Raw genomic sequence first — 13,971 nt, 5'->3', positions numbered from 1 at the left:
ATCAAATCAAGTGCTTGAAACATGTAGAGCTAAAAACAGAATTACACAAATAAAGAAAACAAATATCCAAGTTTATTCACAAGATTTCACAATTCAAAACATTTCCAAACGAAACATCTGTCAACGTATCCGGAAAGAAAAAGGTCCACTATTCCACTTTTTTTGAAGACGATTCTGCCACCCCAACCCCTCATACTCTCTCAAGGGCCTCCAACATGATGATACTGTTTCCTCGGATGACCTACAGATAGCAACAACAAAAAATATATAATATTTACTTGAAAAAAAACAAGGTATGTGATAACATTGAGAATAAAAGCTAAAATGTGTCTGTCCCCAGAGATAGTGTAGTTAACAACGCTGTTGGTACTGACCACCATGCCTATGGTGTTCTGTATTCCCCCAGGTGCCATCTCCAAGCAGTCATCCATCACCAAGTTCATGAAGGGGTCAAATCCTCGCAGGACTCCTTGGACCTGCCTGCCACCGTTCAGCTTCACTGGGGGGAGAGAAAAATGTATAACTGTAAGAACAACAGTTGAGGCAGTATAAGGCAGGGTAACCCCAAACTGGCTGCCCGCGGGGCGGTTTTATATACATAAGACTGTAAAAACACCAGGAAATGAGCTTGAGTGATTTTAATAAGAAATCTGTTCAAGCATAGAGAGACACGTGATTGTATACCAATGTAAACAAGGGTTGAAATTATTATTATTTTAGTCAAACATATCTGTTGGGCTTCTTGCAGTCTACAAATTATTTGTAATTATAAACTGGGGTGGCTCGAGGTCTGAATGCTAATTGGCTGACAGCCGCGATATATCAGACTGTATACAACGGGTATGACAAAACATTTATTTTAACTGCTCTAATTACATTGTGATAGGTTTGGTTTTTGAGCTTTAATAATTATTAACCATTAGTTATAAACGAGGCATGAGGGGTACCATAATGAAGCTTGGGAGGGGCTGAGTGCAGGGAAAACAATCATGTGGCAGTACAGATAAGAGGAGGAACCGTTTAAGGACCAGATCACTCAGCTCCCTGACAGGCAATACTGATGCAATGTTTGTCGGATAACGAGGAGACTCCACCCAAGGTGGGGTATGTATACTACCATGGATGAAACCATGTCTTTGTCTAATGCAGCTGTATTGACCCCCAGGGAAGAATAAACTTGGTTTAAAGCTTTCAAGTGTCCGCTGAGTTTGTACTCTGAAAACTAAAATCGAACAGTTGGTAACTAGTTTATAATAGCAATAAGGCATCACAGGAGTTTGTGGTATATGGCCAATATAACACGGCTAAGGGCTGTATCCAGGCCTCTGCATTGTGTCTTGCATAAGAACAGCCCTTAACCGTAGTATATTGACCATATACCACACCCCTCGGGCCTTATTGCATTCTGAGCCACCCCCCCCCCCCCCCGAACATCCGCTCAAGAAAAAAAGAGAGAAAAAATACAACGGCCCGTCGGGTGAATCTAGTTGATGATCCCTGCGATAAGACAAGTTGGACCCACTTTTCATTTCAGCCCAACAAGTTATATGGCCAAGAAAATGTAAATTGGGTTTATGGCTGGGTGATATACAGTGCATTTGAAAGTATTCAAGCCCTTTTACTTCTCCCACATTTTGTTACATTATAGCCTTATTCTAAAATGGATTAAATGACCCCCCCCCCCTCATGAATCTACACGCAATAACCCATAATGAAAAAGCAAAAACTGTTTTTTCGAAATTTGCCTACAACTGAAATAACACATTTACATAAGTATTCAGACCCTTTACTCAATACTTTGTTGAAGCACCTTTGGCAGCAATTAAAGCCGCGAGTCTTCTTGGGTGTGACACTACAAGCTTGGCACAACTGTATTTGGGGAGTTTTTCCCAGTCTTCTCTACAGATCCTCTCAAGCTCGGTCAGCTATTTTCAGGTCTCTCCAGAGATGTTGGATCGGGTTTAAGTCTGGGCAACTCAAGGACATTCAGAGACTTGTCCCAAAGCCACTCTACCATGAAGGCCTGATTGGTGGAGTGCTGCAGAGATGGTTGTCCTTCTGAAAGGTGGAGAACCTTTCAGAAGGACAACCATCTCTGCAGCACTCCACAGAGGAACTCTGTCAGAGTGACCATCGAGTTCTTGGTCACCTCCCTGACCAAGGCCCTTCTCCCCCGATTGCTCAGTTTGGCTGGAAGAGTCTTGGTGGTTCCAAACCTCTTCCATTTAATAATGATGGAGGCCACTGTGTTCTTGGGGACCTTCAATGCTGCAGAAATGTTTTAGTACCCTTCCCCAGATCTGTGCCTCGACACAATCCTGTCTCGGAGCCCTACGGACAAGTCCTTTGACCTCATGGCTTGGTGTTTGCTCTGACGTGCAGTGTCAACTGTGGGACCCTAGACAGGTGTGTGCCTTTCCAAATCATGTCCAATCAATTGAATTAACCTCAGGTGGACTCCAATCAAGTAACATCAAGGATGATCAATAGAAACAGGATGCTCCTGAGCTCAATTTCGAATGTCATAGCAAAGGGTCTGAATACTTATGTAAATAAGGCATGTTTTTTTTTTTTATATATAAATTTGCAAGAATTTCTAAACTTGATTTTCGCTTCGTCATTCAGGGGGATTGTGTGTGTTTTTTTTGTAAGGCTATAACGTAACAAAATGTGGAAAAGGTCAAGAGGTCTGAATACTTTTCCAAATGCACTATCAAATTAACGTTTTAGCACGATGTTTCAAATGCCGGTATTGCAAGAATCTTTTTTTTTTTTTTTTTTTTATAAATATGTTTTTATGAGCGTTTGTTTCTTTCAGGTCTCATTTGCGCGTTCTGTGCGCCGTTCCACTCAGACACCATGCCCCTAACTACAAAGATAAAAGATGACTTCTTCCTCTCTGACAAGCAGTTTGAACTCGCTATTGTCAATTGAGGTTTGGTCCAAACGAATCCGTCGATTCCCTTTCTAATGATACCCTCATGTCTCAACGGACTTTCTTTTTAAATACAGCGCAGACACTAAAAACTTGTATGAATTAACATGATTGTGTTAATGTCCAGTTTGTTACACACGGTATTGCAGCTAGCAGCATTTTAGCCACATGCTCTTGTGTTAGTCGTCTAGTCTGTTTTATACATGTGCAACGAGCATAAACATTCTCAATTATACAAGGAACTGGCAACTCGTTCTCATTCTGAAAAATAAGCATAATCTTATCCGGGTTGGCCACTTGATTTCAACATCTAAACCAAATGAACAGGCCGTGTTGTTCAAACAGTTGGAGACAGACAGGAGGGTGTATTCATAACAGTTCAACTGTTCTACCTTGTTAGCAAACAAATAGATCCAACTTAACTAGAGTTTAAATATAACAGATTAGCCGGCTACTCACTAGCATGTGGGCTTGTGCTTGAGATATTGTTTATGAGAAGTATTAATGTTCTAGAATACCTGCTACCAGAAGTTAGTCATTGTTATAGTTCTGGTAAAATGTGTAACAAAAAAAGGGCATTTTAATAGACAGACTTGAAAGCCAGATCAGTGATTGCAAAAAGCAGGTTAAACCAGGGTTCGTTGTTGACGCAGGATTTTCGCGTTTTTTTTTCCAGGTCTAAAATTCTTCTTATTGTACATTTTGCTCGGCTTCAGGCAAGGTTCGCGCTAAATCAGGAATGTAAACAGACACGTTTCGTGCTACTTATCTTAGCTCTCATCAATGGATCACCAGACAGTTCTCTGATTGATGTATAGGCAATTTTTTCTCCAATACTTTCCTCCGATAGCAAGTTAATGCAAAATTAACTTCAAGCGAAACATTAGGACATGTAGCTGGCTATCTGTGATAAACACAAATATGATGGCCTAATCATTTTTGCCAAAAAAATTAATGTATACAATAATTTTTTATATATATTTTTTTTTAAAGTGCCTTTTCATTGTAAGCAATGTTCCCTCTATTTTTTTCCTGCACTGAGCAAAATTCAGGTCTGCAGAGCGGAAACTTGAACGTGAAAATTCAGTACATGTTTACTGAGAACAATGAAGCTGTACCCCCTTTAAGTTACAGTTAACAGCTACAGTGGCTATTTGATCATAATGTAGATCTAACAGAGTGGCCTACCATAAGAAACAATGGAGAAAATGCATCCCATAACATTTTAACATGGAAATAGCTGTTCTATCATTCAGCCTACAGTAGCAGCCAATGTGTGGTGTTCAATGTAGACCTACATTCCATGAGACTTTTGGGAAAAAAACTAAACATGCAGGGCTGGACATTAACCTGTTTATCTACTTGTCCTCCAGACAAGGTGACTGAAAATGTGTTGTTTGATGCAAGAAAGCACTTTATAAAATGCATTATTCACATAACATTATTACAGATTATCAGACAAATTATGGCTCCCTCTGCCTATTGGCTACATAGCTTATTCAAGCCTGTCTCAAAATACAACACTGCCCCTTTAAGACAGAAATAAATGCTATTTACGGGACTCGCTTTTTAAAGATGTCTAGAAATGTACATGTTTAGTGCTCTTGTAAGATGCAATCACTCCTCCATTGCTGACTAGATATCTATAACTGGGCTAATAACTCACTACTAGCAAAGGATATGAACAAATGTGCACACGTGGCTACATGCAGCTCTCGCTTTGATCTCAAAATAAGCGCATCTACTCACAACCGCTCATGGTGTAAACACAGTCCAGTTCAAAGTGAACGGCACAAATCCATATTTGGCAATGGTCTAGTTGCATATAGGGCTACTGCAGCTCTGATTGGTTATGCCGCACTGGTCTGTGTAGAATCATACTCCAATGCATTGTGCCTATAACAACATCTCATGCATAGTTTGTTTTGTTATGCTGCATTTAAAGTGGCTAATATTACGTTGAATTGATCACAATAACCCACAGTAAAAGGGAAACGTTGATAGTGTTAACGGAGAAAACGCTAGAAAGTTGAGGAGTTCAATCTTCTGCTTCTCTGCGCAGGATGCTATTTCTTATGCCAGGCAGCCCAGCGGAGCTTAGAGGGGAAATTGAATTGGCGGGGGAGGCGCGCAGCTTAGAGGGAACATTGAATTGGCAGGAGACACTGTAAGCCAATTTCCTCCTGTATAGCTGCAAGCCAAACAGAGATGCACTTCTGTTGTCATCTGATGAAAATACTCTTCTCAATGTGTTGCACTAGTGTTGTTTAGAAAAACTATATTGTTGCTCGCCCCTTATCACGCAATTGTTAGCAATTTTTTTTTTTAAATAACACTATTGACTTTATATAAAATGCAGGCGAATTTCGTATAATTTTTTTAATATATATATTTTTAAAGGCCTGCATTTTGAAAATGCAGATTTCTGAAAGCTAATGCAACCCCTGTAAACTATTTTGATAAAATTATTAGTGGGTCTTATCTTATGGTTGTAGAAGGCTTATATTTAGCCTAGGTATAATTCTACAAGCCCTGAATTCATTCGATTGTTCTTGATTGTTTGACCTTTATTCTCTATATAAGCTTTGTTGCACTTTTTTAAATTATTTTTTATTATTATGTAGATACACTACATATATAAAAGTATGTGGACACCCCTCAAAATCAGTGGATTTGACTATTTCAGCAACGGCCGTTGCTAACAGGTGTATAAAAATCGAGCACACCGCCATGCAATCTCCATTGACAAACATTGGCAGTAGAATGGCCTTACTGAAGAGCTCAGTGACTTTCAACGTGGCACCGTCATAGGATGCCACATTCCCAACAAGTAAGTTAGTCAGATATCTGCCCTGCTAGAGCTGCCCCGGTCAACTATAAGTCCTGTTATTGTGAAGTGGAAACGTTTATTTAACAAGGCAAGTCAGTTAAGAACAAATTCTTATTTACCATGACAGCCTACCTCGGCCAAACCCTAACGACGCTGTGCCAGTTGTGCGCCGCCCTATGGGACTCCCAATCACGGCCGGTTGTGATACAGCCTGGAATTGAACCAGGGTCAGTAGTGAGATAGCACTCTAGCACTGAGATGCAGTGCCTTAAACCGCCACGCCACTTGGGAGCAACAACGGCACGTTTAGGAGCAACAACTGCTCAGCCGTGAAGCGTAGGCCACACAGAACGGATCCGGAAAAATTCATATGTCCTCAGTTGCAACACTCACTACAAAGTTCCAAACTGCCTCTGGAAGCTAAATCAGCACAAGAACTGTTCGTCGGGAGCTTCATGAAATGGGTCTCCATGGCAGAGCAGCCACACACAAACCCTGAGATCACCATGCGCAATGCCAAGCGTCAGCTGGAATGGTGTAAAGCTCACCGCCATTGGACTCTGGAGCAGTGGAAACGCGTTCCCTGGAGGGATGAATCACCATTGGACTCTGGAGCAGTGGAAACACGTTCTCTGGAGGGATGAATCACGCTTCACCATCTGGCATTCCGACAGAATAATCTGGGTTTGGCGGATGCCAGGAGAACGCTACCTGTCCCAATGCATAGTGCAAACTGTAAAGTTTGGTGGAGGCGGAATAATGGTCTGGGATGTTTTTCATGGTTTGGGATAGGCCTCTTAGTGGGGCGGCAGGTAGCCTAGTGGTTAAGAGCGTTGGACTAGTAACCCGAAAAGTTGCAAGATCGAATCCCCGAGCTGACAAGGTAAAAATCTGTCGTTCTGCCCCTGAACGAGGCAGTTAACTCACCGTTCCTAGGCCGTCATTGAAAATAAGATTTTTTTCTTAACTGACTTGCCTAGTTAAATAAAGATTAAATAAAATTAAAATAAAATTAGTTCCAGGGAAGGGAAATCTTAACGCTACAGCATACATTCTAGACGATTCTGTGCTTCCAACTTTGTGGTCACTGTTTGGGGAAGGCCCTTTCCTGTTTCAGCATGACAATGCCCCCGTAAACAATGTGAGGTCCATACAGAAATAGTTTGTCAAGATCAGTGTGGACGAACTTCACTGAACAGAACCCTAACATCAGCCCCATCTAACAACTTTGGGATGATTTGGAACACCTATTATTGCCCGACCTCACTACTGCTCGTGTCTGAATGGAAGCAAGTCCCCGCAGCAATGTTCCAACATCTAGTAGATAAGTGGAGGCTGTTGTAGCAACAAAAGGGGGACCAACTCTATATTAATGCCTGTGGTGTTGGAATGAGATGGTCGACAAGCAGGTGTCCACATAGTGTGTATTGTGAGTTGCCCATAATCCAGATATGATTTTAAGGCCATTTGGCCCAGCCCTAATTGGGTTTGTCAACATTAGTCTCAACTCTGCAAGCAAAGAGATTTGTCCGTTCAACTCAGCAGAACCATAAACATTCAGAATCAGTACTCACACGAAAGCTTCTTGTCCATGAACCTGAAATGAAACAAAAATATGTTATTATTAGTTGCTAATAGAGATCGCAACGCCACCGATTGTATGGCTATATCAGAGACGGATTGGCTCTGGTCCATGCCTCTGATTTTCACTAGGAGCTGGACAAGAACTAGTTTTTCGCTAAAGCGTCAAATGTTTTTTTAACTATTTTTTTTACACAAGAGATCCGTATAGCACGTTGGGAACGATGAAAACGAAAATGCCATTAATTTTCAATAAAGGAAGCGAAGTGGGCTGGGGAACCGTTGAGAAAATTGGAATAAACTAAACATTATTAAAATACTCCGCGACATCGGGTCGTGATTGACCAATCGAAGCTCACAATAGCTTCCAGGCCCAACTAGATTGGCTGTTGATACCGAAAGTTAGCATTCGTGCTCCCACAACAGTGAGAAACTAAATGTGGCTATCAGTTATCTAACATTGTAATGCGACAAGAGCGCAGAGGCAACTCGTTGTCGTCGGGCCGTTCATGATACTGACACTTAATTATATTCGTACATCAATTAAATGTCAATGAATGCATGGTTTGGTTATCTAACCGTTCCATTCAATAACTAGCGAGCCATTTTACTAGCCACAACAGTGTTAGTTACCGACTACCGGTAGATTTGTGCTAGCGTGTAGCTACCTGTTAGCTTGCTAGCCACATTATCTAAAATGAACAGCGAAATATTAGAAATTACACTGGATCGAAGACCAACTATGAATATGTATTTTTAATAACTCACTTTTTCAACTCTGGTGGGTGTGCTTTACTCATGTTTCTTCTGTTTTTGGGGGGGCCTTCAGCTCGTGAGACTTCCTTTTGTGAAAAAAAGCGGAAAGCATGCGTAACGAGCGGAACCGGAAAACGTATTCTTCTTCTACGATATAATGGCGTTCCGCAAACTAACGTTTAAGGTGCATGCCGTCACCTACTGTGCTGGAGTGTGTGGTCAATTGCGGTTTACAACATTAGTTCCACATTTCTAAATCCTCCTACCCAACTCTGTACTTCAAATAACCTCTCCCATCCCCCAAGCCTCAATGACCATACACCGGAGAACGTTATGCAAACTTCCTCTAACATAAGCGGGCACGTCGCCGCTCTACTGTATGGGAGTAGATCATTGATGAGTTCTCTCTGTCTTCATAAAAATTGCAGAACTACCTTGACAGAAAAGTTGTTTGAAATGTGTGCCTATTTACTTTGTCAAATAACATTTCTCACTCTACCCTCAAATCAATAAATTATTCAGATTTATAGAGTTTCACCATCTGCATCAGTGTAAAAATGTGCCACGTAAACCAACAAATCACATTTTAGAATGCAGGGCTGTGAGACATGTGAACAACTCTTCAAGCCCAAGATCTTTTCTTATGTTGTAATGGATATTGTGTATATATAGATAATATTGTGTCAATTTAATAATATAACAATGTTGTTGTTTTCTGTAAGAAGATTAATGGAGTCAACACAAAACATCATGGGAGAATACTTTTAATGAGGTATGTTCTAAGAAAAGGTTGCTAACTCGGACACAAAAGGCACTTTCCCGAAGTAGAAACTTAAAAACCTTTTTTTCCAAATAAAATATGACTTTCTTTTAAAAGGTAGACTCAGCGATATGACGTAGATGAAGAAAGTAAAACAGCACAGTGGGTCAATTTCAAAAACAACTAAGAGAGTTTTGAAGCGCAAGGTCTACATTTAAGTCTTTTATTTTTCTTCTGGTTTTGGTTTACTAAAAACTGGAGAAAATGGATAACCTGGTAAACTAATTTCTAACCAACAGTAGCAGCAAGGTTGCAATCACTGCGTGTTTTGCATAATATCCATGTTATATTACGTCACATTGTCTTAGCTGGCTCCATGAGCATGCATCTCACACACAGACAGGCAGAGATAAATAATTAGGAAATGAATGCTAAATCAGTGTCACACATAAGTCATCAAGAGGTAAAAATAAAAAGTTTTCCTGTACCAAATAAAAATAATCTAAAGTTCAATGTATTTCCACCGCATTTCAACTCTACCAATAGTTTGGTCACAAAATGGTAGTAGGTACCAGGCGCATCGGTTTGTGTCAAGAACTGTAAAGCTGCAGGGTTTTTCATGCTCAACGGTTTCCCTGTGTGTATCAAGAATTGTCCACCACCCAAAAGGACATCCAGCCAACTTGACACAACTGTGGGAAGCATTGGAGTCAACATGGGCCAGCATCCCCATGGAATGCTTTCAAAACCTTGTAGAGTCCATGCCCCGACGAATTGAGGCTGTTCTGAGGGCATCTCAATATTAGCAAGGTGTTCATAATGTTCGTTATACTCAGTATATCTTTCCACACTGTGAGGTTGGAATAATACTGTGAAATTTTGAAAATTATTATAATGCCCTTTAATAGCAAATAAGAAAGAGTTCCAAACCTCAATCCCAATAACAGCTTTCAGTTTTCCACTCCCCAGTCAGGCCACTTCCAGACAGTCCTAGCTAAATTCTTGCTTGAGAAATTGCTATTTTTTCCGTCTTTTTCCCGGTTTTGATCATTAAAATTGAAAACAAATCACAGTAAAGGTACTTAATTGTTAACCAGAAATGATCTGATATTGAGATAAAAAAATTAAAAAACTGCTGCATTGGACCTTTAATGCTGCAGCAACATAGTAAATTAGTTATTGTGTATATTCATTTAATTTAAACCATATCGACAAATGGATGGTTGGATCCGATCAACATTTGTAAAGGAATATAAAAGGTCTAAATCAAGAGGATTTAGGCCTAGTAAGACTGTTTCTGTACTGCTTTCACAGCGTACCACTGTTGGTCAGTCACAAAATTAATGGTATCAGACAGCACACACACAAAAACATTTTTTGTTGCAACTTGAAATCACATGTTGATATGAATTACATTCAAACAGCTATTGTGGTGAGTGGTCTAAACATATTTTTAAATGTACATGAACACATAATATTCTCTTGGGAACTCAGTACAGCTTGTTAAAAAACTAAAAAAGGAAGAGTACAACATCTCACATTTTGCTGTCAAGGTCATAAATTGCTCCCTTCCTCATCGCCACTGACAACAAGGTGATCTTGGCAGTGTTGTAAGAAAGTGTCCAGTGTTACAAAAGCCTTCAAGCAGGGAACACAATGGTAGGCCCTCCGAAGCTTGGCCCCAGGCTTCTTAGAGATACCCATGCCCTGACTGCACACGCTGCACTGTCTCATACTCCCTGTAGGCTGATGCAACTCCTCGTGCTCCTTCAGGGCAGACTGCAAAGAAAACACCTCAGCACAAGATGGGCAAGGAAACTCTCCCTCTTCTTCTGGGATTTTCTTTGGTCTCCCTCTGCTAGCCTTGACCAATGTTCCACCCACCTTCCGTGATAGGTTGCTTTTAGGCTTTTTTGGCATCTTCTCACCTAACTTGGTCTCTTTGGCTGCTTTCCCAACCTGCTGAACATGGCTTGGTGGTTCTTGACTATGATTCTTGACGTGTGCTTTAAGTGACAAGTGGTGCAAGAACACTTTACCACAAACTTCACATGGGTATGTCTCTCTTTTCCTCCGCTTGCTAATCAGTGGCCTTGGATCTCTTCTGATATCCTTCTCTCTGCTGTGGGACTCTTGTCTGTGCAAGTACAGCTTGGCAGTGCTTAGGAAGACCCTGTCACAGGAACGACAGGAGAGGAGCTGGCTCTTTCTGCCTCTTCTTTTTGGTTGGGATGGCCCAGCCATCTGATTCGATAAAATATTAACCCCATTTGTGCATCCTCCTTTTAGTAGAGGACACTTAGAGATGATCCACTCCTCCCGATGGGTGGATCGCTGATGGCATGCAAGGCCAGCCCCTGAGCGAAACCTCTTGGCGCAAAGTTGGCATTGGCTTGGCCTGTCAGGATCTGGGACACTAGTGGCTTCAGGGGGGGGAGAGTCAGGGGGAGAGGAGTACAAGATGGCAGATTCAGGCGAGGGAGTGTCAGCGGGAGGGCTGACGACTTTTGAAGTTCGTGAGGCAGATTTACTACAGCCAGTCTGCTGATGGTGAAGCAGAGACTGCTTTTGGCTAAAGCTTTTACCACACGGAGCACAGGCATATGATCTGCTATCATGATGGTGGGACTGGTGATAAAGGGACTTATCCTGAACACTCTGAGAGTCTGAGGTTGAAGCCTTGCATGCACTGCATGGAGCACCTAGCTGGGGTTTACCACAACAGAGCTGACACGGAGCAGCATCATGAATGCACTTGTGCAACTGCAAAGAGGATAGGAGCGAAAACTCTTTGCCACAGGAAAGGCAGCGATGACACTTACGTAAGGCATGTTCTCCCTGCTGGTGGTGCAATAACTCAGCCATGTCTGCGCACACACACGGGCACACATCAGGCAGTAGTTGGTTTTGGCTTTGACTCTCTTGCTTTTGTGCCACAAGTTTTGCCAGCTTTGTTAGAGTGTCTGAGGCAGGCTTAGTCCGAGCAAACGACTCCTGAACTCTTGTAGTGTTCCAACTGCAAGGTACTGCATCCATCTTCAACCAAGGCACCTATTTGGAGGTACAGAGGACAGTCTATTAGACATGTTCATCATCCTGATGAGGGAAAACTTAGCTATAGCCTACAAAACATTTCCCTGGTCCCTCTTTTTACAGCACCAATGGTTGGCTGCAGAGACGGGCTGTATATCTGTCACCCTCTCTGTAGCTCAGCTGCTATTGCAACAACAGGATAGTTGGTTCAAATCCCGGGACCACCCATACGTAAAATCTGTGCACGCGTGACTAAATCGTTCTGGATAAAAGCGTCTGCTAAATGGTATATTCCCCTTGACGCGTAGCTACCAATGATAGTCCATGAGCCAGACCCCCAACTTTTGGGCCGTCGGACTCAGTTGGGCCGATGTTGTATAATAAGGTATTTTTTTCTTCAAGGTTTATGTCCCTTAGTTGGAAAATGTGTGTGTTATCATTCTTTCTTTCATCCCTCCATCCACTTATATTTTCCCCATATGACAAACAATGTCATTATATGAAAAAGGTATTGCTTGTTTGTACCCTTCATATCATATCTCACCGGAAAGCTTAGAGTCACAGTTATCCATCAGACACATTTTCCGATAAAGTTCAGGTCAACAGAACGTTGACCTCTAGGGTACATATCAGAATTACCTGTATAAAAATGGCTTTAAAAGCAGAAACCCCTGATACATTTTAAACTGTTTGACAAGAGGTTCTGACAGTTCATGAAATTACCTTTCAAATTATATATAATATAACCAACTTTGAAAGTATCAGTTACAACAACAAAAGAATGTATCACCCATTTTGTGTCATTGACATTAAAATGTTGGAAGCTTAGCCACAGAATTCCATGTAATTGCGATTTCAACTGTGTAAATATGATTTTCAACTTTGGTGATAGAGGCACCAAAATTGCACACATGGCTAGAATAGGGTTTAAAACGATTTGTAGATATAGGGCCATCACAGAATTCACCCATTAACTTTCTCTTAATCCAACAGAAGACTTTTTACAATATGGCTGCCAATATACACACAGGTGTTCGGAGACGCAGATAGTTAATTGGCCCAGTTAGTCCACTTTCTTCAGTCTGTTTTCTGTAAACAAGTGCTATATAACATGGAAATATAACCGTGTCGGAACCCTATAAAAATGGTGTGTAATCAATTTAACCTTTAGTAAAAAAAAAAAAAAAAAGATTTCTCCCTGACATGAAAGAGAAGGGCCTTATGGTTTCCAAAACCGTACCGCAAGCGATGCGTTTTAATGTTCAGACCGAGCGTCAGGACTCTTTAACAAAACGCCTTCGTCCAATGACTTCTGTGTAATGTAATGGCTAACTGTGTGGTAGGTGAGTGTAGGCATTTCCCCATTTCTAAAGGACTGAAAAGATTTACCGCGTGTATAGCAAAATAGGCTACATGCAGTGATAACGTGGGAATAAAGCAAATCGAATTTAACATTATGCAGGAAATCGCTATAGCTACTAGCTAGCTGCGTTAACTAGGCTATTAACCTCAATTCCACGATTTAGGATGTTACAAATTCACGTTTGTATACTTATATTTTTTTTAACTACTGATTTGAACACACAAAGAATTTTCATTCTTTGGGTGCTCAAATCAGTAGTTTTTTTTTGTAAAAACATTTTGTGACGTCGGACCTCCAGTCCGCCCACACTAACGTTACTGTTAGCCATCGAAATTGTGGAGTTTAGTCGGCTAACTAGCTAGCTAAAACAAGACAGAATGTTAAAACATGCAACGAAATTAGCCTACCTTTTTTGGTCAAACAAATCCGAATACTGGTGACATATCAGTTTCCAACAAGTTTAAAGGAAGTAATTTTTTAAAGATAAATACTTGGATATCAAAACGTTGTTTTCATTTCCCTGCAGCACCGTAGCCATGTGTTCCAAAGTGAAGCCAAGTTGTTTGTGTACTTTGAGCTTTGGTAGGACTACAAAACTTAGCATTCTGGTACTTTCTTTTCGACCAATGAGACATTCAAGAACACAAATGGCTTCAGGAAAGTTGGTAATAATGGTAGAGTTGAATCCCGTGGTTTATGATTAGAGAATGAAG

At 41.0% G+C, this 13,971-nt stretch overlaps 1 protein-coding gene across 2 annotated transcripts; it reads right to left on the bottom strand.

The window, feature by feature from the left end:
• Nucleotides 1–50: 50 nt before the first annotated feature.
• snrpg (small nuclear ribonucleoprotein polypeptide G) lies at nucleotides 51–13,892 on the bottom strand. 2 transcript variants are annotated; one of them, XM_071349179.1, is made up of 4 exons: nucleotides 13,666–13,892; nucleotides 7,340–7,362; nucleotides 375–499; nucleotides 51–241 (listed from the first exon to the last, which is right to left on the bottom strand). In XM_071349179.1, exons 2-4 carry the CDS (start codon nucleotides 7,356–7,358, stop codon nucleotides 191–193), a joined length of 195 nt encoding a protein of 64 aa, XP_071205280.1. In that variant the 5' UTR covers nucleotides 7,359–7,362; nucleotides 13,666–13,892; the 3' UTR covers nucleotides 51–190. The 2 variants fall into 2 exon arrangements, with proteins under 2 accessions (XP_071205280.1, XP_071205279.1); XM_071349178.1 differs by lacking the exon at nucleotides 13,666–13,892 and adding an exon at nucleotides 8,115–8,420.
• Nucleotides 13,893–13,971: the final 79 nt, after the last annotated feature.

The sequence above is a fragment of the Salvelinus alpinus genome, chromosome 17, assembly GCF_045679555.1.
Source record: "Salvelinus alpinus chromosome 17, SLU_Salpinus.1, whole genome shotgun sequence".
Taxonomy (NCBI): domain Eukaryota; kingdom Metazoa; phylum Chordata; class Actinopteri; order Salmoniformes; family Salmonidae; genus Salvelinus; species Salvelinus alpinus.
This window is presented reverse-complemented; position numbering and strand designations above follow the sequence as displayed.

What these genes read in the sequence shown, in the direction of transcription:
- snrpg (XM_071349178.1), bottom strand. Translation starts at nt 8,146, where the DNA reads ATGAGTAAAGCACACCCACCAGAGTTGAAAAA. An exon ending in CACCCACCAGAGTTGAAAAA is followed by an intron (nt 7,363 to 8,114) that starts GTGAGTTATTAA and finishes GTTTCATTTCAG; the next exon opens with GTTCATGGACAAGAAGCTTT. An exon ending in CATGGACAAGAAGCTTTCGT is followed by an intron (nt 500 to 7,339) that starts GTGAGTACTGAT and finishes CTCTCCCCCCAG; the next exon opens with TGAAGCTGAACGGTGGCAGG.